This window comes from Exophiala oligosperma, assembly GCF_000835515.1.
Source record: "Exophiala oligosperma strain CBS 72588 unplaced genomic scaffold supercont1.2, whole genome shotgun sequence".
Lineage (NCBI taxonomy): Eukaryota > Fungi > Ascomycota > Eurotiomycetes > Chaetothyriales > Herpotrichiellaceae > Exophiala > Exophiala oligosperma.
Genome location: NW_015622819.1, coordinates 1036113 through 1064022, shown reverse-complemented (window position 1 = coordinate 1064022; position 27910 = coordinate 1036113). Strand labels below are relative to the sequence as shown.

The 27910-nt window shown below is 51.3% G+C and overlaps 11 protein-coding genes across 11 annotated transcripts; 7 read left to right on the top strand and 4 right to left on the bottom strand.

Moving 5' to 3' along the window:
* Positions 1 to 366: 366 nt before the first annotated feature.
* On the bottom strand, positions 367 to 3801 carry PV06_01852 (uncharacterized protein). Its single transcript, XM_016402484.1, has 2 exons — positions 3543 to 3801; positions 367 to 3473 (listed from the first exon to the last, which is right to left on the bottom strand). Exons 1-2 carry the CDS (start codon positions 3746 to 3748, stop codon positions 2300 to 2302), a joined length of 1380 nt encoding a protein of 459 aa, XP_016266381.1. The 5' UTR covers positions 3749 to 3801; the 3' UTR covers positions 367 to 2299.
* Positions 1022 to 1984, top strand: PV06_01853 (uncharacterized protein; the record flags this gene model as incomplete). The annotated part of the gene is made up of 3 exons (XM_016402485.1): positions 1022 to 1085; positions 1193 to 1659; positions 1718 to 1984. The coding sequence occupies 3 exons, from the start codon at positions 1022 to 1024 to the stop codon at positions 1982 to 1984; spliced, it is 798 nt and encodes a 265-aa protein (XP_016266382.1).
* Positions 3802 to 3928: 127 nt separating the features above from the next.
* Positions 3929 to 7263, top strand: PV06_01851 (uncharacterized protein). Its single transcript, XM_016402483.1, has 3 exons — positions 3929 to 4583; positions 4632 to 5536; positions 5590 to 7263. The coding sequence occupies exons 1-3, from the start codon at positions 4178 to 4180 to the stop codon at positions 7111 to 7113; spliced, it is 2835 nt and encodes a 944-aa protein (XP_016266380.1). The 5' UTR covers positions 3929 to 4177; the 3' UTR covers positions 7114 to 7263.
* Positions 7264 to 7563: 300 nt separating this feature from the next.
* Positions 7564 to 8515, top strand: PV06_01850 (GTP-binding protein ypt1; the record flags this gene model as incomplete). Its single annotated transcript, XM_016402482.1, has 5 exons — positions 7564 to 7574; positions 7743 to 7866; positions 7942 to 7989; positions 8040 to 8267; positions 8321 to 8515. The coding sequence occupies 5 exons, from the start codon at positions 7564 to 7566 to the stop codon at positions 8513 to 8515; spliced, it is 606 nt and encodes a 201-aa protein (XP_016266379.1).
* An 807-nt stretch (positions 8516 to 9322) lies between these two features.
* Positions 9323 to 10897, top strand: PV06_01849 (uncharacterized protein; the record flags this gene model as incomplete). The annotated part of the gene is made up of 1 exon (XM_016402481.1): positions 9323 to 10897. The coding sequence occupies one exon, from the start codon at positions 9323 to 9325 to the stop codon at positions 10895 to 10897; it is 1575 nt and encodes a 524-aa protein (XP_016266378.1).
* Positions 10898 to 12703: 1806 nt separating this feature from the next.
* On the top strand, positions 12704 to 14919 carry PV06_01848 (uncharacterized protein; the record flags this gene model as incomplete). Its single annotated transcript, XM_016402480.1, has 5 exons — positions 12704 to 12829; positions 12942 to 13106; positions 13162 to 13622; positions 13689 to 13998; positions 14065 to 14919. The coding sequence occupies 5 exons, from the start codon at positions 12704 to 12706 to the stop codon at positions 14917 to 14919; spliced, it is 1917 nt and encodes a 638-aa protein (XP_016266377.1).
* A 1238-nt stretch (positions 14920 to 16157) lies between these two features.
* PV06_01847 (uncharacterized protein) lies at positions 16158 to 18216 on the top strand. The gene is made up of 3 exons (XM_016402479.1): positions 16158 to 16744; positions 16902 to 17438; positions 17565 to 18216. Exons 1-3 carry the CDS (start codon positions 16318 to 16320, stop codon positions 18206 to 18208), a joined length of 1608 nt encoding a protein of 535 aa, XP_016266376.1. The 5' UTR covers positions 16158 to 16317; the 3' UTR covers positions 18209 to 18216.
* Positions 18217 to 18751: 535 nt separating this feature from the next.
* Positions 18752 to 20386, bottom strand: PV06_01846 (uncharacterized protein). Its single transcript, XM_016402478.1, has 2 exons — positions 19204 to 20386; positions 18752 to 19146 (listed from the first exon to the last, which is right to left on the bottom strand). The coding sequence occupies exons 1-2, from the start codon at positions 20256 to 20258 to the stop codon at positions 18990 to 18992; spliced, it is 1212 nt and encodes a 403-aa protein (XP_016266375.1). The 5' UTR covers positions 20259 to 20386; the 3' UTR covers positions 18752 to 18989.
* A 220-nt stretch (positions 20387 to 20606) lies between these two features.
* Positions 20607 to 21806, top strand: PV06_01845 (uncharacterized protein). The gene has a single exon (XM_016402477.1). The coding sequence runs from the start codon at positions 20717 to 20719 to the stop codon at positions 21704 to 21706; it is 990 nt and encodes a 329-aa protein (XP_016266374.1). The 5' UTR covers positions 20607 to 20716; the 3' UTR covers positions 21707 to 21806.
* Positions 21748 to 24592, bottom strand: PV06_01844 (uncharacterized protein). The gene has a single exon (XM_016402476.1). It carries the CDS (start codon positions 24580 to 24582, stop codon positions 21898 to 21900), a length of 2685 nt encoding a protein of 894 aa, XP_016266373.1. The 5' UTR covers positions 24583 to 24592; the 3' UTR covers positions 21748 to 21897.
* Positions 24593 to 25014: 422 nt separating this feature from the next.
* PV06_01843 (uncharacterized protein) lies at positions 25015 to 25795 on the bottom strand (the record flags this gene model as incomplete). The annotated part of the gene is made up of 3 exons (XM_016402475.1): positions 25015 to 25279; positions 25357 to 25595; positions 25682 to 25795. The coding sequence occupies 3 exons, from the start codon at positions 25793 to 25795 to the stop codon at positions 25015 to 25017; spliced, it is 618 nt and encodes a 205-aa protein (XP_016266372.1).
* Between the last annotated feature and the right edge of the window lie 2115 nt (positions 25796 to 27910).

Below are 27910 nucleotides of genomic sequence, written 5' to 3'. Positions count from 1 at the left end.
ACGAACATGACCCAGGGCATGCTTCTCACTCGCGAAGAAACTTTTGGGCCTGTTTGCGGTTTGTACAAGTTCGACACCGAGGACGAGGTGGTGACCTATGCCAACAACACATCTCTTGGGCTCGCGAGCTACTTTTTCACAAAGGATGTGGATCGTACGTGGAGACTGCTCGAGAATCTTGAGGCTGGGATCATTGGGATGAATACTGGTAATTCAGGCTCAGCAGATAGTCCGTTTGGTGGTATCAAGGAGTCAGGATATGGTAAGGAGGCCGGCAGAGACGTAGCCGTTGGCGAATACTTGATCACGAAGACGGGGACTCTTACTCTGGAAGGACAATATTAGATCACGTTCGAACTCATAAATAGCGAATTTAATGACTATGTTCCTCTGTGGAGTGTTCGGTGATCACTGAACTGTTATGAGCTCAGGACAGATTCGTAATGTTGAGAGTGTAGCATTGCAACAGAGACGCGTGGGCGGATACTCGATCGCCTGAAGCTATACCTAACGCGTAGCCAACGCTTTTGGATTCCGGCACGTCTTCCCGCCCCAAGTATGATCCGAGGTACCCCAATTCACTCTCTCTGAAGGTTCCAAAGCTTGAGAAGTTGAGCCAACATCATCTTGGACACATATTGCCTGCTCGCCTGCCGCCACTGACCATTTGGGCGGTAGACACGTTGAGCAGTGACAGTAGATTTTGTCAGGTGGCGTAGATGCCTAAAGTGGACTTCCCCTAAAAAGCCTCGGGAAGTTCCTGGAGAAGTCGGGGACGGACATGTTGTAGACGAAACCGCCACATTGCCTTGGTGGACGGAACCACATGGCCGCTACCCCAGGGAGTGCTCGTAGTATTCCTCAAATACTCACCAGTGAGCACATGCTCACGCCTGGAGTGGAAGAACAAGAAACCTCCTCGTAACCCTATCTACCTTGAGCCCCCGTGTTGAACGCGAGCAGAACCATTTCGTTTTTCACATTCATCAGGCAAGTCCAACAACAATAAAGAATGGGAGCCATGGCACCACCTTCGACTTCTTCGCGCGCTGGGCGATTGGCTGGAAAGGTCGCCATCGTGACTGGTAAGTGCTATTCCATGAGCGGTACCAACCCTCCCCTTGTCACAAACTCTGCCAAACCTGACCTCTGCCCACAATGGCTGACGAGTTTTGTGCTTTGGATTAAAAAGGTGGCGGATCCGGCTTCGGCGCCGCAACCGTGCTCCTCTTCGCATCCGAAGGAGCGCGGGTCCTCATTGCAGACATGAACGAGGAAGCTGCGAAAAAGGTTGCAGCATCGGCAAATTCCGCCAACAATGGTTCCGTCGTGTATCAGAAAGCCAACGTCGCATCGCGGCAATCCTGGGTCGAGCTGGTTGAGAGAATAGAGAAAGACTTTGGCGGGCAATTGGACATTTTGGTCAACAACGCAGGTACCAGTTATCCGTACAAGCCGACGCTGGAGGTTACCGAGGAGGAGTATGATATGACTATGAACGTCAACTGTAAGAGCATCTTTTGGAGTATCAACGTGTGCGTGCCAGCCATGTTGAAGGCAGGTCGCGGGGGTTCAATTGTCAATACTGCTTCGATTGGTGCTATGAGACCTAGGCCCGGGTTAGTCTGGTACGCCGCCAGTAAAGGGACCGTTGCGAATGTGAGTGGTTTTTGGAAGGAGTGATAGACCCTCTGAATGCTGACTCTCCCGTCACTAGGCAACAAAAGGGCTCGCGGCAGAGTTCGCTCCCATGGGCATCCGCGTTAACTCGGTTTCTCCTCTCATCGCCGCTACGGGGCTCTGGGAAAAGTTCTCAGGTGTGCCGGATACGCCTGAGAATAGAGCGAAGTTCACAAGTGGCGTGCCAATGGGTCGTCTGGTAGAACCAGAGGAGGTGGCCAATGCGATCCTGTTTCTGGCTTCAGACGAGTCTGCCTTTATCGTTGGCGAGGATATCAAGGTGGACGGTGGGAAGACGATCTGATAGATCCATACAGAGATGTAACATTTGTGCAACGTTGGCACCATGTCACCATGTACCTTGCTGCATTCTTGACGACCGGCAGTACAAAGCCATGTGCTAGGGGAGATTTGGACTCAGATACATTAGATATCGAAAAGATTTCAATCGATTCGAATCGGGAAATGTCCATAACTCCGCTAAGGTCCGCACTATCCTCATTGTGATCATAGTCATGTCCTATCTTTAGAAGTAGGAAGATACTGAAAGTAGTTCAAAGCCAGCAAGAACTTTGTTTGAAATTCAACGCAGAGGTTGCATATACTCATCCTCTTTTCATCAGTCAATGCTCATTGGATCTCCACCTGTCATCTCAGAACCACTTTTTGTTTGTTGTGATGCGCCATTGACATTGTTCGGAGTCTCGGTCTCTCCCATCAAAGTCGTATGCATTCTTAGACTCTGACACCCTGGACAATTATGCACCACTTCATGCGCAAAGAGATCGCAATCAATGCAGAAATGACGCCGGCACACGGGGCATTCGTATCTGCTGCTTGTTGTAGCAGCATTTGTAGAGTTCGACTGGTCTCTCGCGGGAACAGGCGGAAAGGCTTTCAAGCAGGCAAAGCACGCCTTACTCCGATAAGCCTTGGACCAAGGCACTTCCAGCCAGTTGACGAGTGGAAACAAATGGTGGTAACTTCGAGCCAGGTGAGTAGACAAGATGAGCGTCAGTCCACAGACCGGACATTCACTTGGCAGACTGCAAACCTTCGCATCGCAACGTGAGCATAGATATCCGTCTCTGGAAGGTCTCGTATGACAGGCGCATAAAGATGGATGATCCTCGACTGTTCGGGAAGGAAACCCCATCATTAAAAGAGAATTGGCTGATTTGGTCGCTTGACTGGTAACTGGAGGCGTCGTGACCGCCATGTATAGTTCTCGGTAATGTTGCTCGTGGAGGACGACACCATAATTTCCCAAGTTGCCCTGGTTGGTTTTTGAGACCAATTCTGCACAGATAGCGACTTGGGCTGCTAGGCCAATTACTGTCGCTCGGATCTTGTCTGCCACAAGACTGTCGATTGTGCGATGGATGTCTCCCGGATCCGACGTATGAAGAGCACCAAAGATGAGCAGAATCTCACGCGTACCATGACTGGGAGCATGAAACAACGCAGCCCGAGCCATTTCGAGGGCATTTTCTAACGATGGATTTCCTTTCGGTTCCTCCTTGCGGATTTTTTGAATAGCAGCGAGATGTGCGTTGGGATTTCCAGACATATCGCTGATGCGAATTGCCACGCCATCGCGCGTTCCCACTATACCTAGCTGAGATATAGGATTTTGTTCGAAAAATTCTCGAATGAAGGTCTCGGTATAGAGGAGGGTGAGCATGAACCGAGTCGGCCGCAGGTCCTTTTCGTTCATAGATAACGACATGTCCAAGATGAGAATGACATGTCGAATTATGCCACGCTGAAGAGGTGTGGTATCCTTGAGGAGCCTGTGTCCAACCATGTATCAGTAACCACTCTACTGTTTGAAGTCGTCGTGCTTTCGATTGCAGTCCTACCTCTTCCTCTTTCCTGCCTCGAGTAGACCTTCAACAGCACCGGTGATCGTGCCATCAGCGCCTTCAGTCAACAGATCCCAAGTCCGGGTCACCTCGAAATTTTGACCACTGTCACGGTCGGTGGCCCTTCGAGCCTGGGAGCGGCCCGGGGCACGAGGCAGGTCATCGTCATCGTCCACGATAAACTCGTCCCCTGACGCCGGCATCACATGGGAGGAAGGTAGCAGGGACAAAGAAGGACGAGGAATCAATTGATCGCAGATATGGAGAGAGCGCGGGTTTGGAGACGCAGGTTACATGTACTAAATTAGTTTAGTCGAGGTACCAAACTTCAGACGGCCAAACATGACGAAGCCTTTTTTCCCCTCGCCGTCGATAAGCGGGCGGCTACTGTACGAATACGAGTGCTGTAGTGGTACCACGATAGCGGGCACAGTACGGAGTACTCTCGTACCCATCCCTCTCACACTCCGCAGCCAGTTCCTTTGCGCAGGTTACATTTGCACCAGTCCGAGTTCGAAAAGGCACCTTCCTCATTCTCTCATTGCACTGGGTCTGCTGCGTCTCAGGCAGCAACTGGCCGTGCGGCATTACGAGATCGAGGTTACCTGCGGGACAACTGCAGAGGTATTTGAATGCTGGAGCTTAGACTCACGGCGTTCCTATTGTTCTCTTCTACCACAAAGGCTGGCCCTATTTTCAACCGCACTCAGTCCTTCCGCTCGTTTTCGATCCTCTCACGAGTGTCGAACAATACTCGTCCACTACGATCTCCCCAGCAAACACTATTGCAGGTACGCTTTTGCTCGGCTGAAGCTCGAGGAGTCATGGCACCACCTACAGACCGAGATATCTTACCTGATACTATCAAACCTGTGAACTATGACCTGTCTCTTTCCAACCTCGAATTCGGCGGGAGCTGGTCCTACGACGGTCTCGTGAAAATCACTTCCAAGGTCAAACAGGCTACAAAAGAGGTTGTTGTCAATGTCAAAGAGCTGGAAATAAAGGGTGCCGAAGTACTAGGTCAAGATGGCAAAGGTATGTTGATCAGACTGCACAGGAGGGACGTACACTAAATTTGTACAGCAATTGTGTCGTCAATGGCAGATGTGTCGTATGACAAGACTAACGAGAGAGCCATCATCAAGCTCTCCGGGGATATCCCTTCTGGAGATGCTGTCATCGCTATCAAGTATCGAGGGACCATGAATAGCAAGATGGCAGGTTTCTATCGTTCGAAGTACAAGCCTGTGACGACCCCCAGCTCAAGCACACCCACGGACGGCGAGTTTCACTATATGTTTAGCACGCAGTTTGAAGCCTGTGATGCGCGACAGGCATTCCCATGTTTCGATGAACCAAATCTGAAGGCGTCATTCGAGTTCGAGATTGAGATTCCCGAAGAACTTACCGCTATCAGCAATATGCCTGAAAAGGCTGTGACGAAAGGCAGCAAAGATGGGCTCAAGAAAGTCTCGTTTGAAAAGACGCCCGCCATGAGCACGTATCTTGCTGCTTGGGCCTTCGGTGATTTCGAATACGTAGAGGATTTCACTGCACGCAAATACAACGGCAAGAATATTCCTGTCCGAGTTTACACAACTCGTGGTTTGAAGGAGCAAGGCCGTTTTGCGCTAGAGCATGCTCACAAGACCTTGGATTACTTCTCGGACGTTTTCGGCATCGAATATCCCCTTCCTAAATCTGATCTCCTGGCTGTACATGAATTCGCTATGGGAGCCATGGAGAATTGGGGTTTGGTGACGTATCGAACTACTGCAGTTCTTTTCGATGAGGAGAAATCGGACGCTCGATTCAAAAACCGAGTTGCATACGTGGTTGCTCACGAACTGGCCCACCAGTGGTTTGGTAACCTCGTAACAATGGACTGGTGGAATGAGCTGTGGCTCAATGAAGGCTTTGCCACCTGGGTGGGCTGGCTCGCGGTTGATCATCTACACCCGGAGTGGGACGTTTGGAGTCAGTTTGTGGTGCGTAGAATGTCTAAAGGTAACTTTCGGTCCTTTTGTTGACATGAATACAGGCTGAAGCTGTACAAACAGCTCTAGAACTCGACTCTTTGCGCGCATCCCACCCGATCGAAGTCCCCGTTCGTAACGCGCTCGAAGTTGATCAGATTTTTGATCATATCTCTTATCTCAAAGGAAGCTCTGTGATCAGGATGTTGAGCAATCACCTAGGACAGGATGTATTTCTCAAGGGGGTCGGTGATTATCTTAAGATTCATGCCTACGGTAATGCCAGAACCAACGATCTCTGGGCAGCGCTCAGCGCGGCTTCGGGACAAGACATCCAAGCATTCATGGACCCTTGGATCCGCAAGATCGGCTTCCCCGTGGTCACTATTGCTGAAGAGCCTGGCCAGATTGGCATCCGCCAGTCAAGATTTCTGTCCACAGGCGATGCCAAAACGGAAGAGGATGATACTACATGGTGGGTTCCGGTCGGCCTCAAAACAGGAACGCCGGCCAAGGTTGTGCACAGTGCCTTGACCCAGAAAGAAGACACTGTTCGTGGCGTTGACGATGCCTTCTACAAAATCAACGCCGACCAAAGCGGTTTCTATCGAACTAACTATCCACCGCAACGCCTGGTGAAGCTCGGCCAGTCTCAGGACCGCTTATCTGTCGAAGACAAGATCGGTCTTATGGGAGATGCCACAGCTCTTGCCATTGCCGGAACAGGCACGACATCGGCTCTGCTCTCGTTATTGGAAGGGTTCAAGCACGAGAAGAGCTTCACCGTATGGCAGCAAATTGCAAGCTCCCTCTCCAAAGTCCGATCTGTGTTCGCCACCGACAAGGAGATTTCAGCTGCGCTGAAAAAGTTCTCCCTAACATTGGTTTCCCCAGCTGCAGAAGCTATTGGGTGGACATATCCCGATGATGAGGATTGGTTGACCGGCCAATCTCGGAAACTTCTGCTCGGCATGGCTGCTGGTGCCGGACACCAAGGAATCATTGCGGAAGGCAAGAAGAAATTCGCAGCTTGGAAGGCTGGGGATGAGAAGGCAGTTCACCAGAACTTACGCAGCGTTGTTTTCAATCTTGCTGTTGCAAATGGCGGTCAAGAAGAGTACGATGCTTTGAAGGCTGAATTTAAGAAGACGACAAGCGTGGATGGCAGAGAAATCTGCATCCAAGCACTCGGCCGATCGAAGAACCCAGATCTTGCTTGGGACTTACTCGAGTTCGCCATATCTGACAATGTTCCACCTCAAGATGCGCATGGAGGCATTTCCGCCGTTTCTAACAACAATGAGACGCGAACAGTGGCCTGGGAGTTCACCAAGAAGAGCTGGGAGCGGGTGCAGAAGAAACTGGGAACGACGGGAATAGTGATTGATCGGTGGATCAAGACAGGATTGCCAAAATTCTCAGATACAGCCATTCGGGACGACATTGCCAAGTTCTTCGCGGACAAAGAGACTGGATCATTCAATCGCAGTCTTGTAATTGTTTCTGACTCCATTACCAGCAACGCGAACTATAAGAAGCGGGATGAGGCACAGTTGCTTGAATGGCTGAAAGCTCACGGCTATGCATGAGAAGAGGCATTGGAACGGGCATGCACAGGTGACAGGGGATCAGCAGCAGATAGATATCACGACTTCCATCATAAGTAATCAGCTGGCCGTTTGTCAAGTACTCGTAGCCTGCTGTAGTGTGGTGTGGCTTGCAGGTGCAGCCTGATTGATGAATGATTCAATGGTCATGCTGCCAAACGAGGCCTCCTCCACTTGGTTCACGTGACCGCAGCTGACGGCCAATCTTCAGCGCCTTGGAACTTCCAACCTGGCCTGCTGTAAACGCCAGTCCAGGGACACCCTCCTTTGCCATCCATTATAATTGACTCGATCTCTCACTTTGACTTCTTGTCTTTTCCTTCTTTCTGCATTTCATCTTGATCCTTGACTGCCTCGGCCCCAGATCGCACCTATCCATCGCTGACCCGCATCGAATCAACCTCGTCAACCCAATCGTCCACACACGTCAGAATGAATCCGGAGTGGTGAGTCGGTGTTGGATACCGCCAATCATGGCCGGACCAACGTCTTGAGAGCGCAGTCGCATTGTACTGACCATGAATAGAGTCTTTGTCCCCCTCCATCGATAGTTCCCTCCATACAGATCAGAAGAGTGCCTGAAACTGCGGATGTTGACACGTCTTGACCAGATACGATTACCTCTTCAAGCTCCTCCTCATCGGAGACTCCGGTGTGGGAAAGTCATGCTTGCTATTGCGATTCGCCGATGACACATACACTGAATCCTACATCTCGACTATTGGGGTTGATTTCGTACGTTGATCACGATCGCAGGCTGCAGCCTGTGGCGACCTGCGCTTCGGCACGGCAGGACTGACGTAGATACAGAAAATCCGAACAATTGAACTCGATGGAAAGACTGTCAAGCTCCAGATTGTACGCTTGTGCTCATCAGAATTACTACCGCATTACTGACTTGCCTCCAGTGGGATACCGCCGGCCAAGAGCGATTCCGAACGATCACCTCATCGTACTACCGTGGCGCCCACGGTATCTGCGTGGTCTACGACGTGACTGACATGGATTCGTTTAACAACGTAAAGCAATGGCTGCAAGAAATCGATCGGTACGCTACTGAGGGCGTCAACAAGTTGCTCGTAGGCAACAAGAGCGATATGGCGGACAAGAAGGTTGTGGATTACACAATGGCAAAGGTTGGCTCAGTTTGACCCGTGGATGACATACCCATTTGCTTACAGGAAATCAGGAATTCGCAGACAGCCTGGGCATCCCGTTCCTTGAGACCTCGGCCAAGAACGCTTCCAATGTCGAACAAGCGTTCTTGACCATGGCTCGCCAGATCAAGGAACGCATGGGAACCCATACTGCCAAGGACAAACCCACGGTCCAAGTCAGTCAGGGCCAAGGTGTTCAGTCTGGCTCGGCTGGTGGTTGCTGCTAAGTTCTTTCGCAGCTTTTCTCGCAAACAAGAAGTTGGCGACTGATGCAAGATGTTTTTTTAGCGGTTGATGCTGAGGAAGGGTGGCTTATGCAGAGCAAGGGCATTGAGTGGAAATTTCGTATTTCTGCACACTTGTCTCGAATTGAATTGGCAGGCGTTTGGGCGCGTGGGTGAACTTCATACATGTCTAGACTTCTGCTCCAATAGGCAACCCATTTCCCAGGATGAGATCTTTATTGGATTCAAACGGTTCCCTGCTTCGACAGGCTAATGATGGAACGCACGAGCTGATCTTTGAACATTCAGACCTAACCATGAGAGACAGCTGGACGAGGCATTATGCTCATGGCAAAGTGGCTTGCAAAGGGCATGTATTCCTCCCACTTGAAGCCTTTGAGATTCTGTTTACTCTACTCTCGTCTCTATTGTTTCTTTGCTTCAACCTGGATGTGATCGCTTTGTTGCGGGTCAAGCTTGCAACATATGGTACTGTTGATTGAGAGATGTTTCCACAGCTTGCTGATGTATGGCGACAAGGCTGAACTGTAGGGGTCCCACTACATGTCGCGAGGCAAGCCTCCATCGTTGTCTTCCAGGTCGCCGTCCCAGGTCCATCGATGAAGATGACCATTTGCACCGGAGTCGCCAACCATGACCACATCTTCGTTTGGATATCCCAGCATCGACAGCAAAGTGTTCTTGGCGAAACCGGTGAAGGAACAGCTGTCTATACTGCCATGACCACTCTAGCGAATCTACTCACCGTCTCGTTGTCACTAACGTTCACTCAAACTCCCTATCACAGCCATGGACTCATCTGCGATGTTGACCGATTTGCCACTGTCACAAAGCAATACGTCGTTTGCTAGCATATCGTCCTCTGCCTTGTTCCCTTCGTCCATCAGCTCGACACTCCTAAGCTCACGGTCGTCGTCGTCGTGTGTGAAAAGTGGCATCTCAGGTGTTGCAGTTTGTGGCGAGACCATTCAAGGCTCATCCAAGGACACAAACACCATGACAACCACGAGCTTCGATTCCGCCGGGACTACATTGCCTCCAATAGCTATTTTCGGGACCTTGACACCTCCTGACTTGCCAGATGGCTCGACCTTGCGTATCATTGTCGTCTCAGTACCCAGTTCGATCACGACTACAACCTCATCAACAATTCATTCCATCACCAAGTCAATTGCGACTCTGACTGTTTTCGTTTCAACCAGTGTTGAACCAACTACGAGTAAAACATCATCATCATGGGTTGCGAGTGTTATTGAGAGTGTCAAACATTCTTCTTCCTCAACGTCTGTCGCACCGGTCCCAGTCACCAAAACGACATTGGCTACAACAGCGCGAACCACCACCACGACGTCTTATCCCATTTCCACAATCATTTCTACATCAAGTAATCCGTCGGATAGGTTTTCAGCCTTGTCATCGACACTGTCCCACATGACACCCTTGACGACGTCCTTTGTTTCCGTGCAGCCTGTGCAGCCATCCTCAGCCTCAGTTGCAGAGCCGAATACTACTCCTGCTCCTGCGACGTCATTCACCAGCACAGCTCCATCGACTTCACAAACCCCTACCTTGGGATCCACCTCGGACCAATCTCAGTCTCACTCACATGCCGTAATATTCATCGCTTTACCGGTGGCACTTGGTCTTGCAGCACTCGGTTTGGCATTGTTGTTTCTCTGGCGCCGATTTGCCCCCACGTCGTTCTACAAAGCACAAGGCAAGACCCCGGGATACGCGGCGTTTAGACACTGGAAAGGCAGGCGTAAGAGAGAACGTCGCACGCGCAGCCTGCGCACGATGGAGGCATTGTCTCACTCGGAGAGCGGCTACAGTGGTTATCATGGGTACAATGGCTTCCACGCCGATTTTATCGGTGGAGATACATTCGCGCGACGTCTCAGACAGTACGAGCAAGAGTCGATGCGTGCACGAGAGAAATTCAGCTTCGAAGCGCCGGCCACGCCACTCTCGGGTGGAGGAGGAATCAACAAGAAGGCGACCGGTGGTGGTGCCGGTGTTGGCAGCGTCAATTCAAGCCCGTGGTACAAGGGCAAAGGTGCCGCCGCCCCCGCGACTCCAAAGAGGAGCGTGGAATCGTTGAAGACAGTCACCCCGGGTGGTGCTGGTGCCGGTCTTGGTGGAGGAGAGAGCAGCGGCGCCGGTCGACGCATGTTCGGCCCATTCAAGAAGGAGTTTAACGAGGAGACGGGCAGCTTGGAGAGTTGGGAGGAGAAGTGGTTCTCGTTGGGCAACGAGGAGGGGGGGTCGGGGGGTGATTTCGAGATGAAGAGCATGAAGAAGCCCTTTGAGGGCCACGCGGAGCGCGTCGCCGGGCCGGGCATGTCCTGGCGCAAGTTGGTTTAGTCAAGATAAGGCGAGAAGCAGGTAGACAATGACAATGAGCTATACATGATGAACGGGGTGTGAGTTTGCTGCACAAGTCGGTGTTTGAACAAGGTGGTGTTTTGGTGTTTTTTGGGGAGTGAGCTGCAGCATTGCAGTTCAGGGGTAGACTGTAGACAATGAGTGAGTGAGACTGTAAGTAATGTACAAAGTGAGGGAGCATCAGGTGAACTCTACGGATATCAATAGGAGGTCAAGAGATTGGGCCTAGTGTCTACCTGGATGACAATGGATATGGATACAGAGCTTTAGGGAGGATTGTATTGGTGTACTACATAGGGACAAGAAAAGGCTTATCTATATAAGGGTGAGTACCGTGTACCATATAAAAGGAGTAAGTAGTTTACGATCTTGTAGATCAGGTCCACCAGAGATCTCTCTCTGATGAGAGAGTTCAGTGTGTTTAGTTTTGGTCATGTAAGGCAACAATGCACCTTTCCTTTCCAAAGTACAAGCTACTTGGCTAGGTGGTGATCAGTTGACCGTAGGACCTCAGGAGTAGATTTAAACACAAGTTGTATTGTCGAAAAGGCACACGCCAAGGTATCAAAAAAGAACAAGAAAAGAAAGGGCGGCTCATCGACACCCATCAGCCAAGAAGGTGGTGTAGTAGAGGATTTTGGAAATTTGTTTTCCCAAGTCGCGCGTCTCGAGGTCATGATAACCAAGAAGTTGTCCTTCTATGGTCGTGTGCTTTGATACCAAATAGGAGAAACAACTTACCATCCGCGTGTGGCAAAGTTTTCATCTTCTCCGTGATTGTGGTTAGTGGTTCTTTTGATGGTTTGTCTCTCTCTCTCTCTCTCTCTCGGCTGTGTGTGCCGCCGCGGATGAGAGAAGACTGTCATCATGATAGACATTCGTTAGCGGGGGAGTTTGAAGGAAATGTCAGAGTCGGAAAGTCAGGATATTCGGCATCTTCTTTGAGTTCAAACAGCACGCGAGGTTCGTGTTCAAATGACGGATGTGGCGCCAAGAGGTTTTGAAGGTTGTCAACAATCACGGCCAATTCACGGACCATTGAATGGAGCATTGCGGCTCAACTAAAAGGTTTCCTCTACGGAGTACAGTAGTACTGGAGAACCCCTGGAATGTCTGCTTGGAAAAGTGACAGGTCCCTAAGCCAACTACGAGGTACTGTATTACGAGTACTCTGTAGCCATAGCCACAGCCACGAGAGCACTTTGCATACGAGTTCAAGACAACACGCACGCAATACTGTAGGTCCTTACGTAGGTACGAACAAAACTGGTAATTCACTCTCTCCCCCCCCCTCCCCATCCGTACTTGTTGCGAGATGGTTCCAAACATCCGCTCTCCTGGGCAAACTTGAGAATTGATGTCTGGGCGACGTTTGGTCTAGCATGCAAAGAACCACCATGCTGGGTACTCCCTCTCCCTCCCTCTCTGTTAGATGATATTCCAGACTCCATTTTGCCACGATACTTGTACAGATTCATGACAGCTCGTCCGTGTACCTCTGTCCCCTGATCTAGTACCAGTAGCGAGCGGACCATGTCTTATCACACACAGACACACACTCATTCACTCACTCAGCTACGCGCGCTACAGCTAGGTGCGGGAACCGGGTACCGGGCACGAGGACTCGTTCGTCGTCGTCGATCTCTTAAAAGAGCCGCACATCTCTTTACGTGTTCTCCAGTTTGGTTCTATTGATGGTGGACATATGACCTTTTCGAGTACTCACTTACCCACCACTCTTTGTTCCTTCATTTAGAAGTTTTATTCATTCATTTGGTCGTTACAATGTTTTATCCATCTGTTCTGTCACTCCTTTTGACACTGCCAATCTTATTTGCAGATGCTCGTACAAACAGGAAAAATAGCAAAAATGACCTGTGGACAGGCGCGGATCTGTTGTCGTTTGTTTCGGTAAGCACACACAAAAAACAATCAAGAGGGCATTCTCACCTGGCAAGAATCTTTTTCAAAGAATGCTGTAGACGGCGTGTACAGATGTCCAGGAACCCTAACAACAAAACAGCGGCCAGATATACGAGCACCTCGATGGAACGTCACCAAACATTATCCCGATTTGATCACTCCTGGATACTGGTTCGTGGCACCATATACCAACTGGGTCACGGTGCCTGACCGGCTAGAGTACTTGCCGGCTCAGGTCGGACCGCACATCTATGACGGAGATGGAGTAAGGCATACTCTAACACAGCCGATGTTTCTGCAGCTGATCTTTCGTGTAACAGAATCTCATCTGGAGTGGTGCGGCGTTGGCCCATAACCGCAACGCATTCGACTTTCGAACCTTTGGAGTCAACGGCTCTACGCACCTCTCGTACGTCCTGCACTACAGTGACAGAAAGGGTGACGAAGAACAACATGGTGAAGGCGTCTACCTTGACTCCTCGTATCGAAGAAAGGGCAAAGTCACGCACAAAGTTGGCCGGGAATTCAACTTTCATGAATTCGACATTCGCGACGGCGGGAATTCTGCCCTGTTCATTTTCACAGATCCGACCATTAAAGAGGAACCCAGCACCGGTAAATCTGGCTGGGTGGCGCACGATTGCATCAAGGAAATCGATCTCCCGACGGGCGAAACCAATTTCTGGTGGTGTCCTCTAGACAACGGCGTCCAGTTGAACGAGACCTACGACAAGATTCCCAACATGCAAGATATCAGTGAAGCTGGGCCGTGGGATTTTCTGTAAGTCTTTCGGATGGGGATACTGGAATTAGTCATTATTAGACAACTAACAAGGTCGTTTTACAGCCACGGCAACTCCATCGACAAGTTCGAGGACGGCGATTATTTGTACTCTGGTCGACATGTCAACACGATATATCGAATCAACCACACCGACAAATCGGTTGTGTGGAGGTTGGGTGGGAAATTGTCTGATTTTAAAATGGACTTCAACTTTTCCTCTCAACATCACGCATTGGTCCAGTCGGATGATGGATCAAAAGTGAGATTGACTTTTCTCGACAACGCTGCGGACGATCTGAACAGACAGCCCAAGACTTCAAAGACTTCCTCGGCGAAACTGGTCGAGTTGGACACCGATACCATGACTGCAACGGTGAGATTATTGTTTTTATCCGATCTGAAGGTATTATGGGTTATGTTGCTGATACTGAAATCATAGCTGGTCGACGCATGGTATCGTCCCGATGGGAAACTCAGCGACAAGCGTGGGAATGTGAACACGATGCCCAACGGCAACATTTTTGTGGCGTGGAGCGAGCGCGGGTACATGACCGAGCACACTGCCATGGGGGACGACAAGAAGCTGGTCCTCGAGGCCAAATTCACCTCGAATCGGTTCTCGACTTACCGGGCGTTCAAGGCGAACTTTACCGGAAGCCCGATCGAGCGGCCGGTCGTCAAGGCATTCGCGACGCAGTCGGAAAGCGATGCTTCGTACTCGATGACCACGTTCTACGTCAGCTGGAACGGGGCCACCGAAGTCAAGAGGTGGGAGTTTTTTGGCTCCCACAATGAGGATGCGAGTGAGTTTGAGTACATTGGGACGACGGACAGGACCGGATTCGAGACCACATTTTCCGAGAAGGGCTTGTGGACGCACGTATACGCAAAGGCACTTGCAGAAGATGGGGAGACTCTCGATTCGAGCAACATCGAGCAATGCTCCGCTTGGCCTGGATCGCCCCCGCTCAAGATGAACTCACAGACTGGAGGGACGATGACACATGCTTCGAGTGACCCAAGTGCCGCAAATGTCGCAAGTACCACGGGTACAGCGAGTTCATCGCGCGTCTCAAAGGTCTCAAAGGTTTCAAAGACATTTGCTTCTGCAATGGCAAAGACATGGGCAGATCAAGCCAAACAGAATCCCGTGGCGCTGTGGGTGTTTGTGTTTATGCTGGGACTACAAGTCGTGGTGGTGGTTGCCATGTCTCGATGTTACCGCCGTATCCGTCGGACTACTTGGAAAGAGGATCAAGTCGAATTGCTGTCCAAGAGAGACTTTACGGATTGAAAATACACAAAACGTTTCGTGAAGCGATTTTAGTTTCGGCGTTACGCAGGAAGCAATGAATATGATCTTTATTGTCTGCACTTATGTTACTTGGCTTGCCTTGGAGAAAAGGAGATACGTGTATACATATACAGCTATGGATATGTTGATCTTACGGTCCATACAGCCGATATGAGTACCTAAGTACATGTGTACTCCGCGCAATATGAATAGGTACGTACTAAATACTCCGTACCGCGTTCCACTTGAGGCCTTGGCTTGTTTGGAGTAACGAATCCATTGGTATGGATGACAGGGGTGATATTCAGCTACTCCGTACTTTACAAGTCATCAGTCAGTACTGCGTACAAGGACCGGCATAACAAGGAGTCTCTCCGTGGGGTATTCATCATTTTCATTTTCATTACTCCGGCTATGATGATTTCTCTTTCTCCAGTTGGTTCCCCCAACTTTTTCTCATTAGAAAACCGCCAAGATATCCCTAGTCCTTTCGCAGGTATGGGAATCATTGTCAGGCGCCTGATGTCTCCGCCGGCCATACACCGACGCTCGTCCATCCATCTCCAACTTCGTTGTCATGATGCCAAACTTATTCTAAAAGGCGACAAAGATCACCGCTCAATCACCGGTCGGCTATGCATCCTCGACTATTTCCTTCAAACGAAGATCACTCGACTCGTCCCTACAACACCGAGTTGAATCTTGGCGTACGTCGATTCGCTCGACAATACTCCGTACACTACTTACTCCTTCGCATGCATTAACTCCCCTGCGAAACCATGGCCAGGGATGCTACGGAGTAGAGCTCGCGCCACTCATACCTCCCTACTCATCACCCTCGGCAATGAGGTGACATCTGTTGCCCTGTAAGGGAATAGGTTTATCCATTTTTGCGGGGGAAAGAGAGAGAGAAACCAATGTGCCCTGATGATCCCTCTGTATGTACCCGTACACGGCACATGGCTGGTGCGTGCTCGCTCGCTCGCTCCCCTATTGTACCAGGGTGGTGGCAACACGCGCGCAACGCAGGGGGAAAAGAGAGAAAAGGTTCTAAACACGGAGTAGAGAGCTCGGTAAAGCTGTTATGCCATCTACCGGGACTTTTTCTCGAAAGGTGAGATTACACACACACATTTGGGGGAGCATACAAAAAGAAACTGTTCAAGCTGCTGGGACTTTATAGAGTTGAGGTGTCTCTTCTACCCCCATCTCTCTTTATCCCTCTCTCCCGCATCACTTTTGTCGTTGACATTGGCCTCCAATTTTGACCTTGTGTTCCCCCCGGACTACGCATGCGGGTGTGAGGAGTTCCTAAGCTATTCTTCGAAAAAGAACATCCTTTCCCTCTCTCTGCGTCTGCCTCGTTTTGTAACTCACAGTCGCGACAACTCGATAACCATGGACATCGAGCACGTCGGGGACGAAAAGTCCAACAACAACAACAGGGACTCTGTGGCCCACAGAGACAAAGTTGGTCTCTTGGATGCCTCGGACCCCATTCAACCCTCTTCGCCTAGCACATTCTCAGAGGAGAAACCTACAGTCATCACGGCCGAAACCGTCAACAACGGTGGTGAAGAAGGAGCCCACAACGCCGTCGACAAGCCTTATGATCCGAACCTGGCACCTCGATATTCCCAGAAAGAAGAAGATGTGGTGATTCGTAAGCTCGACTGGCACTTGATGCCTTTGATTTTTGTCTTGTACAGTCTTTCTGTGCTCGACCGGTCGAATTTGGGCAATGCCCGTATTTCCGGCATGGAAGACGATATCGATCTCACCGGTAATCGTTATGACTGGTTAGGAACGGCCTTTTATATTTCTTGTAAGTTTTTCCTTTCTCGTTTCTTTTTTTTCCTTTGTCTCGTCCGGGCTACCCACTACATCCTGTCCACTCCCATGTTTTAATCGTCCCCCATTCGATCCTTTACCAACCCCTTTTGTTGGTGCCTTTGGCTGACACAATGTGCCTCCCCTTCAAGACATCCTCTCCCAGTGGACGCAGATGGGTTGGAAGGCCTTCCCGCCTCACCGCTGGGTCGCCTTCGCGGTCTTTGGGTGGGGCGTCGTCTCGACCCTCCAGGCGGCGTGTTCCTCCTGGGCCGGCGTCATGGTCTGCCGGGTGATCCTGGCCATCTTCGAGGCGTCCTTCGGCCCCGGCGTGCCGGGTTACCTGTCCTACTTTTACCCCCGCGAGAAGTTGGGCCTGAGGACGGGCATCTTCCTGTCCGGCTCGGCGGCGGCCAACGCCTACGGCTCGGCCCTGGCGTACGGCATCGCCCAGGCCAAGGGCAGCATCGGCCCCTGGAGGATCTTGTTCATCGTCGAGGGGGTGCCGACCTGCCTCCTCGCCTTCGTCGCCTGGTACTGGCTGCCCGACTCCCCCCACGACGTCAAGTTTCTGAGTGAGCGGGAAAAGGAGATTTCCATCGACCTGAGTCTGAGGCAACCCGGTGACCGCACGGGCAAAAAGGGTCTACAGTGGAAGCAGGTCCTGGGCGGATTGTTGGATTATAGATGTGAGTCGTTTTTGTTTTTTTTTGTTCCCTTTGGATTCAATCTCGACCTCCCTCCTCACCGAATTGGAGAGCTAGTTTTGGAATGAAAAAAATTCCTGACAATGACTTTTCAAAAAAACCATACAGCGTACCTCCCGCCGCTCATGTACTTTGGCTGCAACGTCTGCTTCGCGTCCCTCCCCCTCTTCGTCCCGACCATCATCTCGGAGATGGGGGCCTTCAGCACCATCCAGTCCAACGGCCTGTCCGCGCCCCCCTACGTGTTTTGCTTCCTCGCCATCTGCGGCTGCGCCTGGTGGTCGGACCGGGTCGGCTACCGGGGCCCCTTTGTCGTCGTCCCCGCCCTCCTGGCGGCCGTGGGTTACATCATCCTGGGCACCACGACGGGCGTGGGCCCGCGGTACTTTGGCCTGTTCCTGGCGGTCCTGATCTTCGTCAGCGTCGCCATGGTCCTCACCTGGGTGGGCAACACCCACGCGACCGAGAGCAAGAGGTTCGTGGCCCTGGCCATCCTGGCCACCGGAGGTCAATGCGGTCCGGTGCTGGGCACCAACATCTTCCCCAAAAGCGAAGGCCCTTATTACCGCAAAGGCATGTGGGTCAGTTGCGGCGCCTGCCTCTTGGTCGTCGTCACGGGTTGCATGCAGATGGCACTCTTGTGGAGGGAAAATAAAAAGAGGGACGCCAAGTACGGCAGGGACAGGGAGACGGTCCATCTGGAAGAACCGGACGAGTACGGCAACGACAAACAATTCCGGTACATGATTTGAAAGTGACCCAGGAAGGGAGAGAGAGAGAGAGAGAGGAGCGAAACAAAATACTCTGGTCGTTCCCCAGAGGAGCTCAAGGAGCTACCTCGTATACGAGACTTGTCCTTTTTTTGTCACAAATGTCAAACCAGTCAACAAAAAGGCCTCACGAGCACGAGTACAAAAACTTGACGATAGGTTTTTTTGACAATTACAATGACTACTACAAGGTACTCTGGATTGTGTCGAGACTCGGTCTCGATTATTTACTTGGTTGTGACCAAGCCAGAACAAGAAAGAAGGTAGACTACACACCCCGCCCCCCCGGTAGCTGTCCGTCGTGGTGGCTGAGCGACATGGATATACGTACAGAGTAGGGCCCCAACAGGAATAAACATTTCTCTAGACTGTACCGAGAAAGGAGTGTAGTACAACCTTTATACAAAGTTCATGAATACCGCAGGTAGTGTTTTTCCGTCATAGACATCTACCGACCTTTCTTTGGCCTTCGAAACGTTACCACGACTACGAGTACACAAAAGTATCCAGATCACATTAGATCCAGGACGTGCAAAGATCGTCGTCGTGGTTGGAGTCTTTATCTTCATGAATTTTGCAAGCCAATCTAGCTCGCGCCCAATGTACATATTTACAAAGCTCTCACGAGAAAGCATTCCCGCAGCAAACGCCTGATCCCAATGCCCGTAGAGTAGATAAGGCAGGTATGTAGTCATGCCCGTAAGAATCCCTCGCTCAAGGCGCGCGCATAAATGAACAACGCACTCCACATACGGAGTAGCATTCACCCAGTTCCGACATACTTGAACCAGAGCGGTCGGCAATCTTCTCGTTGCAACCATGATTCACCGGCGTAGAACTGTCCTGCCTCACAGCCACGGCATTTTGGAGAATTGGGACAGTTGTAAAATGGGATGTGGTTGTATCCGATATCCTTGAACCTGCAAATATTAATCAGTTATAACGTCTTTCTCACAAAGCAACCCGGATTTCCTTACCAATGAATCTTGCTGGAGTCTTCGAATAGTCCCAAAGCAATACTGTGCACTGGCGCATCTCCCCATCTTTCGTAGAAGAATCCACCCGACCTGTCTAGATGTGTAAAGTAGTCTTCATACACTTGTCCCCGCCAGAAGGAAAGGTCTGCAATCTCGAAATTAGACCAAAAGTGACATGTGCTGTAGCCATGAGCTTTCACATTGTGCTCTGGTCTTCTTTCGTTGTCGGTCAACCATTGCATGGCGTTGTTCTTGTGCAGATATTCGGGATGCGAGGCCAGAAACTTGATGGTTTCCGGCCAAAGTGAAGGGATGGATTCGGGCGAATCGAACAAGTTGATGTTGAACCCGTAGGTCTTGTTGTGGTCCTGCATGTAACGAAAGACATCGTAGTCGACGTCACAGAAGAACTTGACCTTTGGCTCCACGCGCCAATAGTACTGCGTGTGCTCGAGGGCAGGATGCCGATAAAACATGCCGCTGTTCCACCGACACATTTGGTGGTATGAGATCTTGCCCGCGTATTGTACGTCGTTCTCTTTCAGGATCTTGGCAGACTCGTCAAACAGTTCCTTGCTGACCCACGAGGGCATCTCCCAGTGCTCTTTGGGGATGAGGTGGTAGAAGCATTTCGCCTTGGTCACCTCTTGGGTCTTTTTCTTGAATTCGTCGGTGAACGGGACGTCGTTGAAAAAGGTCCAGGGGTAGTTGAATTTGTGGTTCCACGTCTCTTCGAGCTGTCTCATGGTAGGAAGTAGTTCGGAGAGTTCTTCGTTTCGGACGAGGGAAAGGAGGGTGGCGTTGATCCGCGCAGACTTGGGACTGTCGGGAGAGTAGTCGTGGTCGGTATGTCTCCAGAGAAGGCCGTCCGGCTCACCGACCGGGTCGAGGAGCGGATCACGCTCCATGTTACTGATCTTCCCGCCATTGCCTTCGACAGGACCGGTGTTTGGCGGAGTGAGGTTGGGTGTCGGGCGCAAGTACTGAAAGACGAGGAAGAAGAGCAATATGACGGACAGTGCCCCCAGATACCTGACGGGTCGAGCGACTGCCATTGCGCTGAGAGAGGGTCGGGATCATCCGTAGGCCATTGACGTCCAGTGTATTGTCGGTGGAAGGAACGATAGTGGTGTATGAGATGTGTAGGACGGAGGAAGCAAACTTGTCCACTGCGATTTCAATTCATTTCAACCTCCATGTGAATCGAAACGACGCCGACTGCGCCGTTGACCTCGAATTGCGCGGCCTAAACGAAATAATCGTCACTAAGTGACACTAAAACGGCCACTAATGCAACTTTATTGCTTGCCACTAATTCATTCGCTAAGAGGCTGATTTTCTCCGCCAAAATTCGTCAATGGATGCTGGAGGCGCAGAAGAGACAGAAACAGAAACATCTTTCTCGCGTTCAACTTTTTCTCGAGTACTTGTTGCACAACTACACGTTGACACATCACTATCGGACCAGAACTCTGAACGTATCACAACTCGAGACACCTATCCTCTTGCCGTCATGGAAGTACTCACAGAGCAGCCCAAAACCTCGACCTTCACCCCACTTGCCGAGCATCAAGCAACCACACCAGCCTCGTTTTACTCTGGTCCTCCGGTTCTTCACTATTACAGCGATCGCAGCAAGATCCTGATTCTACAACATGAGGTCGAGTCCCTCCCTGCCTTCGCTCCTCTACTCTCAAAGGCCCGGTCTGTTTCGGCATCACACTCCAATGGCACGGAAACCAACGGAGACACCAACGAGACGCAATCTCAAAAGGTCCTAGACAACGTCGATGTCTGGGTAGCGTCGGACAAGCTCTATCTGTTCTCAGCGTCTGCCAACTCGGGCGTCTCGATTCCATATCCTGCAATCTCCCTCCATGCGATACAGTCCCTCCCGGCACCTGACACTTCGGAACTGTCCTCCGATGCGCCTGCGCCGTCACAAGGAGTGTATATGCAACTGGTCACTTCGTCCGAAGAGACAGACGAGGAACCAGACTCGATATCCATCACCATAGTCCCTACCGCCTCTGGGCCTCCCGAACAGACCACGGGCGACAGCAATCCCGACCCAATTGCGACCGAAGACAAGCCTCTGCAGACACCGGTCACGGCCATGTTCAACGCGCTCTCAAATTGCTCCAACTTGCACCCAGACCCCGTGGAGCCCGGTGACGAGGAGGGAGACCAATACCAAAGCCATTTGTTCCAGACCGGCCTTGCCTTTCCCGGCGCGAGCGACGGTGGACTGCCACCCGCGATGCCAGGTAGCGGAGGTTGGATCACTGCCGAGAACATGCACGAATTCTTTGACGAGGAGGGCAATTGGATCGGCAAAGATGACGATGAGGAAGAACAACAAGATGTCGAGGAAGGAGCGGAAGGCGAGAACCTCGGCCCTGGTGCTGGGACGGTTCGTCCGAGACAGGAGGAGGACGGGGCGAATGGCAATGGCGAGGCTGCCGATGGCAACGAAGAAACAAAGTGGCAGAGGACATCGTGAGGCGTATGTCATATCGCAAAAAATGTAGATGTTAGAACAAGAAAAAGGTCAAATGATACCCGTACAGTAGATCAGAGGCAGAAAAAGACGTATTGTATCATTGTGCGTTGGTCGCGCCCGATGTCAAAAACCAAGGTCATTCGTGCCTATCTCCCGACTTTCGTACCGTATGCAAGTGCTGGTGATGTGGGTTAGGAGAACATGGTTCGTTTCTTTGGGAAAACGCCCTCCAGGCTGTCAGCGAGCAGTTCCAAGCCGTCACCGACTCCGCCAGCGCTCCTCGCGACTCCCCTCAGGCCAGCGAGGAGAAAGGTGACATGCCTCTCAAAAACGTCCTTGATTCTCTGGATCTCCTTTCGCACCGAACTGGCCTCGTCAAGAATGAAGGTCGAATAACCCTCACCCATGCCCGAGTCGTCTTCTTCGTCGACATCATCCTCGTCGTCTTCACCTGCGGACTCGACGCCCCTACGCGCTCCTAGCCGACGCCTCCGACGATGACTCCTCGCCGAAATGAACGAGCTGGCTTCAAAGTCGACGGACCCTCTCCGGCCAGATGCTGACGAGGACGTGGAAGTCGGCGCACTGACGACGTCCGCGAAGCGAATACACAGATCCAGAACCGCGAGCATGGCGTCGCGAAGCGGCCTGACGCGCGGGGCGCTCAGACAAGCCAGTTCCAGATCGCGCACGTACGCGGCGTGGGCGGCGATCATGTCGTCGACACTAGTTCCCGTCGTGAGGCGAGCGCGCATGTCCCGCGTCATCGGGCCCACTGCGCACATCGTCAAGTGAGCATAAAGGACGTTGACATAGTGTGCGAGCGCCATGTACACCGCCCGTGCGAAGGGCTGGTCGCCCGGATCCGTGCCCAGCGGGACGTTCTGGACGTAGAAATAGGCGCGGCGCTCGAGAATGAACCTTGCCCTGCGGATCTGGCTGAGGGTCAAGGCGACCCGTTGATAGGCCGTGATCGAGGCAGGTGAGATGATGTTGGCGACCGGCCAAGGGAGGTGGTACGACAGTGTGAGCGACGAGAGGATCTTGACCGAGCGGCGACGACTTTCGATGCTCCGGGACGAGGTGTAGGACGAGGTGACGGAGATGTTGTCGGCGTCGACGCACGGCGTGGCTTGGTAGGCCTCGGCCACGAGGTCGGCCACGAGGAAGCGGTCGTTCCACATCTCCACGCACCGGTCGATCTGGTCGAACAGACGGGTTTCGATCCTGTCCAAAATCACCCCGTCCTTGCCGAGATAGAGGTAGTCGAAGGCGTCGAGGAGCTTGTTGAGCCCGCAGGCCGACTCGAGGACGTCCTTGAGAGCTGCGGTGGATGTCGCGAGTAAGCTTGTCAAGTGCTTGTTGAAGACAGCCTCTAGAGTGGCCGATAACAATGGTATCGCCGAGTGTTCTTGAAGATATGCTGTTTCCGTAACCGCGCCACGAAAACCCAGGGAGCCACTGCCATTGTCCAGCGACTTTTGTTGTAAGTGCTGCAGGAAAGCAGCAGTTTTGCCGGCGGCGAAGATATGCGAGACGAATGGTCTAAGAAAGACTGGCATGTGCTTGTCGTCATCGGATAGTGCAAACCAGTCATGCCATAAAGTGGTTGCATTGCGTGGCTTGCTGGTTTTGTTGATGAAGAATGTGCTCGTATCTTCAATCCTCCCCGTGAGTAACCAGGTATCTACTGGGACGGAGTAGAGTTTCAGAGCCGAGAGGAACAAAGGGGTCAGTGTCCTCAAAGCGAGGGCTGCGCCAGAAGCGCTGGCAAGTTCGATCTGCTCATGCAAAGCGTTTAGAGCCGAGACAGGATCATTGTGAGCGAATCGTGGCAGAACTCTCAGGATGTCAATTAAGGGGATAGCCCTCTGCTTGATGGTTTGAAGAGCCTGAAGTAGGCTGAGGACGCCGTTAGAGGAGCGTTCGTGTAAGATATTATCTTGCATCTGACATATCGTACAGTCAAACGATTCCAGAATGTCCCGAATGCGGCTTCGCAAAAGCTGCATCACGTTCGAGTCCTGCCCGGCCGAAAGCCAGCGGCGTATCCATGCAATTTCTGAGCCGATCAGTCCAGCATCGCTCAACACCGCCCTTGATGTCTCAGAGCCCAAATGGGCAATCTGATACTTCGGGTCCACGCGGATCCCGCGGTCAGACACTTTAAAGATGGACGTTTTGAGACCGATAAACATGAAGAGGGTCTCCCTTATGGCTTGTCTCTCGGTGATAGCAACGACTTGGCTTTGATCGCGCCAGAATTGTGAATTCTCAAGCTTAGAACGCGCAGAATCATCGTCTGCAGCATCGCCGTGGTCGAAGAGATGCTCGCGATCAAATTCGCCCTTGTGTCTCTCAAAAACAGTCTCTGGGGACGTCGAATTGCTCGATATCACAGCTTCGTCCTCATCAGAGCTGAAGTCGCTGTACTCGGGGACCATCCATATGTCGTCCTGGTGATCAATTGGATCATCAACTTCAACATCGGCCCATCTCAACGGACCCGCTTTTTCCGACTGGGATTGAAACTCAGGAAGGTTCTCGACCCGACTATATCTCGCGGGATTATCGGATAAATGTAGCAAAAGATCCAGAGCGTCTGGTATCCAGCGATGTTGGTACTTTTCCAGTTCCTGTCGTCGCGTATATAACGCCTGAGCCAGATCGTCCAGGTTGAGAACTTGAAACTTCTCTTCAAGTCCCGTGAGCGTCTCTGCGACAGCAAATTGATTTGTCCGGGCATGGCCATGGTGCTTGATCCTCCTGGCAAAAGTTTCTTTGTGTTTACGTTGGTCGGCGGGATCAGCTGATGATGGAATAAGGGAGACAGCGAGCTGCTCGATCCAGTTGTTCATGGTGGTCGTAGAAGCCATGACAACTGCCTTTCAAGTCCACAATCCCTTGGCATTATAGAAGGATCACCACGGTGTCTGGGAAGAGGGCATACTGGACTGGGCGTTGAGTGATCATGTAGTACGGAGTAGAAGAGTCGACGTGAAGAGACGCGACTGGAATCCGAATTACGGTACCGTGTAAATAGGGATGGATGCTCAGCCAATCGTGATGTCGCCTGCGATCTTGGCGGGACAAGCAATAGTCGAACTGGTCCGACAGTTGCCGCTTTTAAGGCGATCTACTCGCGACTCACTTTCTTCTATTGCTCTTCATTATAAATGTATGCACTGCACTATGCACAGGCGGTCGAGACTGGATTGCTGGGATTTCAAAAACGACTACGGTACACATCGCAGAGCTCTCCAAAATTCCAGAAGCAATACCATCCACCCGTGGGCATTGGTACATTACTATCCTCTCCAGAGAGACCTGTCTCGGACAACACAATGGTCGGGCTCCCAGAGATCGTCGCCCTGGTGATTATGTACAAGATGGCTTCGAAAACATTGTTCACTCATGTTTTTCAATCGAGCATTCTGAGCTGCGAGTCGCTGTAACGATACTTCAGCAGCCTGATTCTCCGCCATCAACTCGTGGATCCTCTCTGTCGCTTGACCGAGTTGCCTTTCAAGCTCCTCAATCCGACGGATCTTGCGTTGGCGATAGGCTCGCTGGCTGTGTGATTTTCAGATTGAGAGCCAACCCCAAAGCAAAGCATTCAACAAACCAAAACGACATATGGAAAAACTTACGCGTCTCTGTTCTGACTTCGACGTCGGGCAAGCAGAGCATGTATCTTTTCGCTAGGGTCACCCTCCTCCTGCTTCCTGGGTTCAGAATGCTCATGTCCCTCATCTCTTCCTCCCACGGTAACGTCAGTAGGGGGATCTCGATTTCCTCCAGAGCCGTACGACTCTTGTGTCGCTACAGAACCTTCAGGGTTGCCGCATATGTCCGAATAAATCCACGAGAGATTCCTCTGGAAGAGGTACTGTACAACGAGTCAGCCAGGAGTTCTTTCTCAAGGTCACAAGTCCAACAAATAACGAACTACTCTGAGCAGTAAGCAGTACTCACGTTAGACGGAGCTTCATCAAAGATTCCGGCTCGGTTATATAGTTCGAATTCGGCCAAGACAGAAGAAGAGTCCATCTCTTCAGAAGCGATATGAGAATAATGGAGATCAGCCATCTTCAATCTTTTCTTTCGCTTGGAGAACTTGAATAAGCCTGTATACAGTTTACCTAGACGGTGATGCTCCCATATCCTCGAAATGCAATTGATGAAGCTGTAGATATACCTTCGAACGTCATTGCCTTTCACATGCAATCTAGGCCTAGCTTACCTTTGGCGGCCGTTGGAGCAGCAGCGACTCACAGGACAAGCCGTTGAAAACACCAAGGATTCGACACGGACTATTGAAACTTTCCGCAGATTCCATTCTTTTCTGAAAGTGACCAGAGCGCGGACCAACGACCAGGGTTCAAGAGGTCGAGGATCGTCGATAAGCACAACTTTTGGAATTCGCCCAAGGGCGAAGAGCGGGAAGAAACACATGAGGAGGTCATCTTTGAGGTATGTTGAAAGATTATTCACTCATAGCATACCGAGTCAGGACATCTTACACTCCTTCTAGAGGCAAGCCTAAGGGCATGCAGACTTTGGAAGAGAGGCCCGGCCTACAGCCGCAACATCGATTGTCCGATGGAAGTGGAGATTCTCCAGAATGCCCAATGCCTCATTCTCCCTGTGGTAAGATATCCAAGGAGAGGAAATATCATCCGTGGTGCTGCACAGCCATGATCTACTCGACGTTCGAGACCGATTCGAACGAAACCATTGACACCAATTCCCTCCGAAGAGAACCACCATTCGGAAGCCGTGGACTTTCGTTCGGGAGCCTGACGTTTTGGAGCAATGATTGCCGGAACAAAAGTGCGATTCCCACCATTGACTGTTCGAATGCTCTTTAAGCGAAGTGTTCAACCTCGCCCAATAACGCGTTTCAAGGGGGGTGTCGGCTTGGTTAGTATTTTGTCCTGTGCGTGAAGCCGCGAGACTAAACCTCAAGATATAGACGAATCAGGAGGAAAGACTGGGTATTCCCCCCTCTGGAACTGACGCGAGGCCAGAGCACGGGGCGACCTAGTTCTCGTGCGAAGCTAGCATATTCCCGCGATTGGGCCGATCCTTGGCCACTCCGGCTACACCTACAGTAGATGCTATCCAGGTCTAGCCTATCAACATTTTCGTGGCCAAACTTCGAATGACGTTGGTTAGGCACAGAACGAATCGCAGAGACAGTCTGCATCTGGAAGATATCCAATCCTCCCGGGTCCTCTACCACTTACGCAGCGCTGAGATATTGCGCCATACAATGCTGTTCGCCGGACTGTAGGATCAACGTTGCGCAAAGGTCGTGACGACGTTGTTAACGGTTTTCATTACATTGAGTCACCAATGTTCCTGCTGTTCATCATGTTGCACTTGTAGAATGAGGTTGTCAAGCCACCAATTCTGTGAGAGCTCGTATACCTCGAGGGATTCGACGAAGGGAGCGCAACGGCCAGAAGCCATTGGCCGAAGCTCGGGAGGCCGTGTGGTTTTACCCCAGGTGAGAATGACGAGCTCATCCTAAGAAGGTGCGCCCGCGGTATAATCGCATGCTAAGGATCTTATTTTCCGGTGTACAGAGGCAGTATTGTACGAAAACATAGTCCTCCCAGACTTGTGAAAGTGTACGTGTGTCATTGGTTTCAGTTGACCCGCGAGAAGTGACGGCCTCAGACGTCCGGACTCTCTGCAGTCATCAGCGTCGTACCTTGTCTCAGCGTTTGCTCTCACTACCGTCTTCGCGTCCTACCCTTCGACTTCTTCGACTGGAGACGGAGGCGCAAAGCTCGTGTTTGTGCGGGGGTAGCGGGACTTGATTTGTAAAAGTGATTGAGCGCAGTCAAAGAGGTCAGTCATGGCGTAGTTAGTATCCTGTTGCAACAGGTCCTGCTCGTGGAGGCCACAATTTTAGTGGGGTAGAGTAAGCACATGTTAGGTCAGCGTTTGTTCCTGATTGTTCGAATATGGATAGTCCATTTGCTATATTCATTAAGTTAACAAGGAACAGGGTTTGAAGCAAATCGGATTCTGCGGAAATACTCACGAACATCCTCCAGGTTTAGAGTCCTGACTCATTGAGCGGGTTTGTGGAATCATGAACATGCTCTGACCCTTGGTTCTATGCCTGTTTATAGTGGAAGATCAGTAATATGTAGATCAAGGTAGAGTACTGTAGGTAGAGTCTCAGCAGAA

Excerpts from the sequence above, each read along its gene's own strand:
- PV06_01845 (XM_016402477.1), top strand. The coding sequence starts at position 20,717 with ATGGAAGTACTCACAGAGCAGCCCAAAACCTCGACCTTCACCCCACTT.
- PV06_01852 (XM_016402484.1), bottom strand. The coding sequence starts at position 3,748 with ATGCCGGCGTCAGGGGACGAGTTTATCGTGGACGATGACGATGACCTG. Across the intron at positions 3,474-3,542 it reads GAGGCAGGAAAGAGGAAGAG|GCTCCTCAAGGATACCACAC; the intron begins GTAGGACTGCAA and ends GGTTGGACACAG.
- PV06_01847 (XM_016402479.1), top strand. The coding sequence starts at position 16,318 with ATGGACATCGAGCACGTCGGGGACGAAAAGTCCAACAACAACAACAGG. Across the intron at positions 16,745-16,901 it reads AACGGCCTTTTATATTTCTT|ACATCCTCTCCCAGTGGACG; the intron begins GTAAGTTTTTCC and ends CTCCCCTTCAAG. Across the intron at positions 17,439-17,564 it reads CGGATTGTTGGATTATAGAT|CGTACCTCCCGCCGCTCATG; the intron begins GTGAGTCGTTTT and ends AAAACCATACAG.
- PV06_01851 (XM_016402483.1), top strand. The coding sequence starts at position 4,178 with ATGCTGGAGCTTAGACTCACGGCGTTCCTATTGTTCTCTTCTACCACA. Across the intron at positions 4,584-4,631 it reads ACTAGGTCAAGATGGCAAAG|CAATTGTGTCGTCAATGGCA; the intron begins GTATGTTGATCA and ends AAATTTGTACAG. Across the intron at positions 5,537-5,589 it reads ACGTTTGGAGTCAGTTTGTG|GCTGAAGCTGTACAAACAGC; the intron begins GTGCGTAGAATG and ends ACATGAATACAG.
- PV06_01846 (XM_016402478.1), bottom strand. The coding sequence starts at position 20,258 with ATGGCAGTCGCTCGACCCGTCAGGTATCTGGGGGCACTGTCCGTCATA. Across the intron at positions 19,147-19,203 it reads GACTCCAGCAAGATTCATTG|GTTCAAGGATATCGGATACA; the intron begins GTAAGGAAATCC and ends TAATATTTGCAG.
- PV06_01844 (XM_016402476.1), bottom strand. The coding sequence starts at position 24,582 with ATGGCTTCTACGACCACCATGAACAACTGGATCGAGCAGCTCGCTGTC.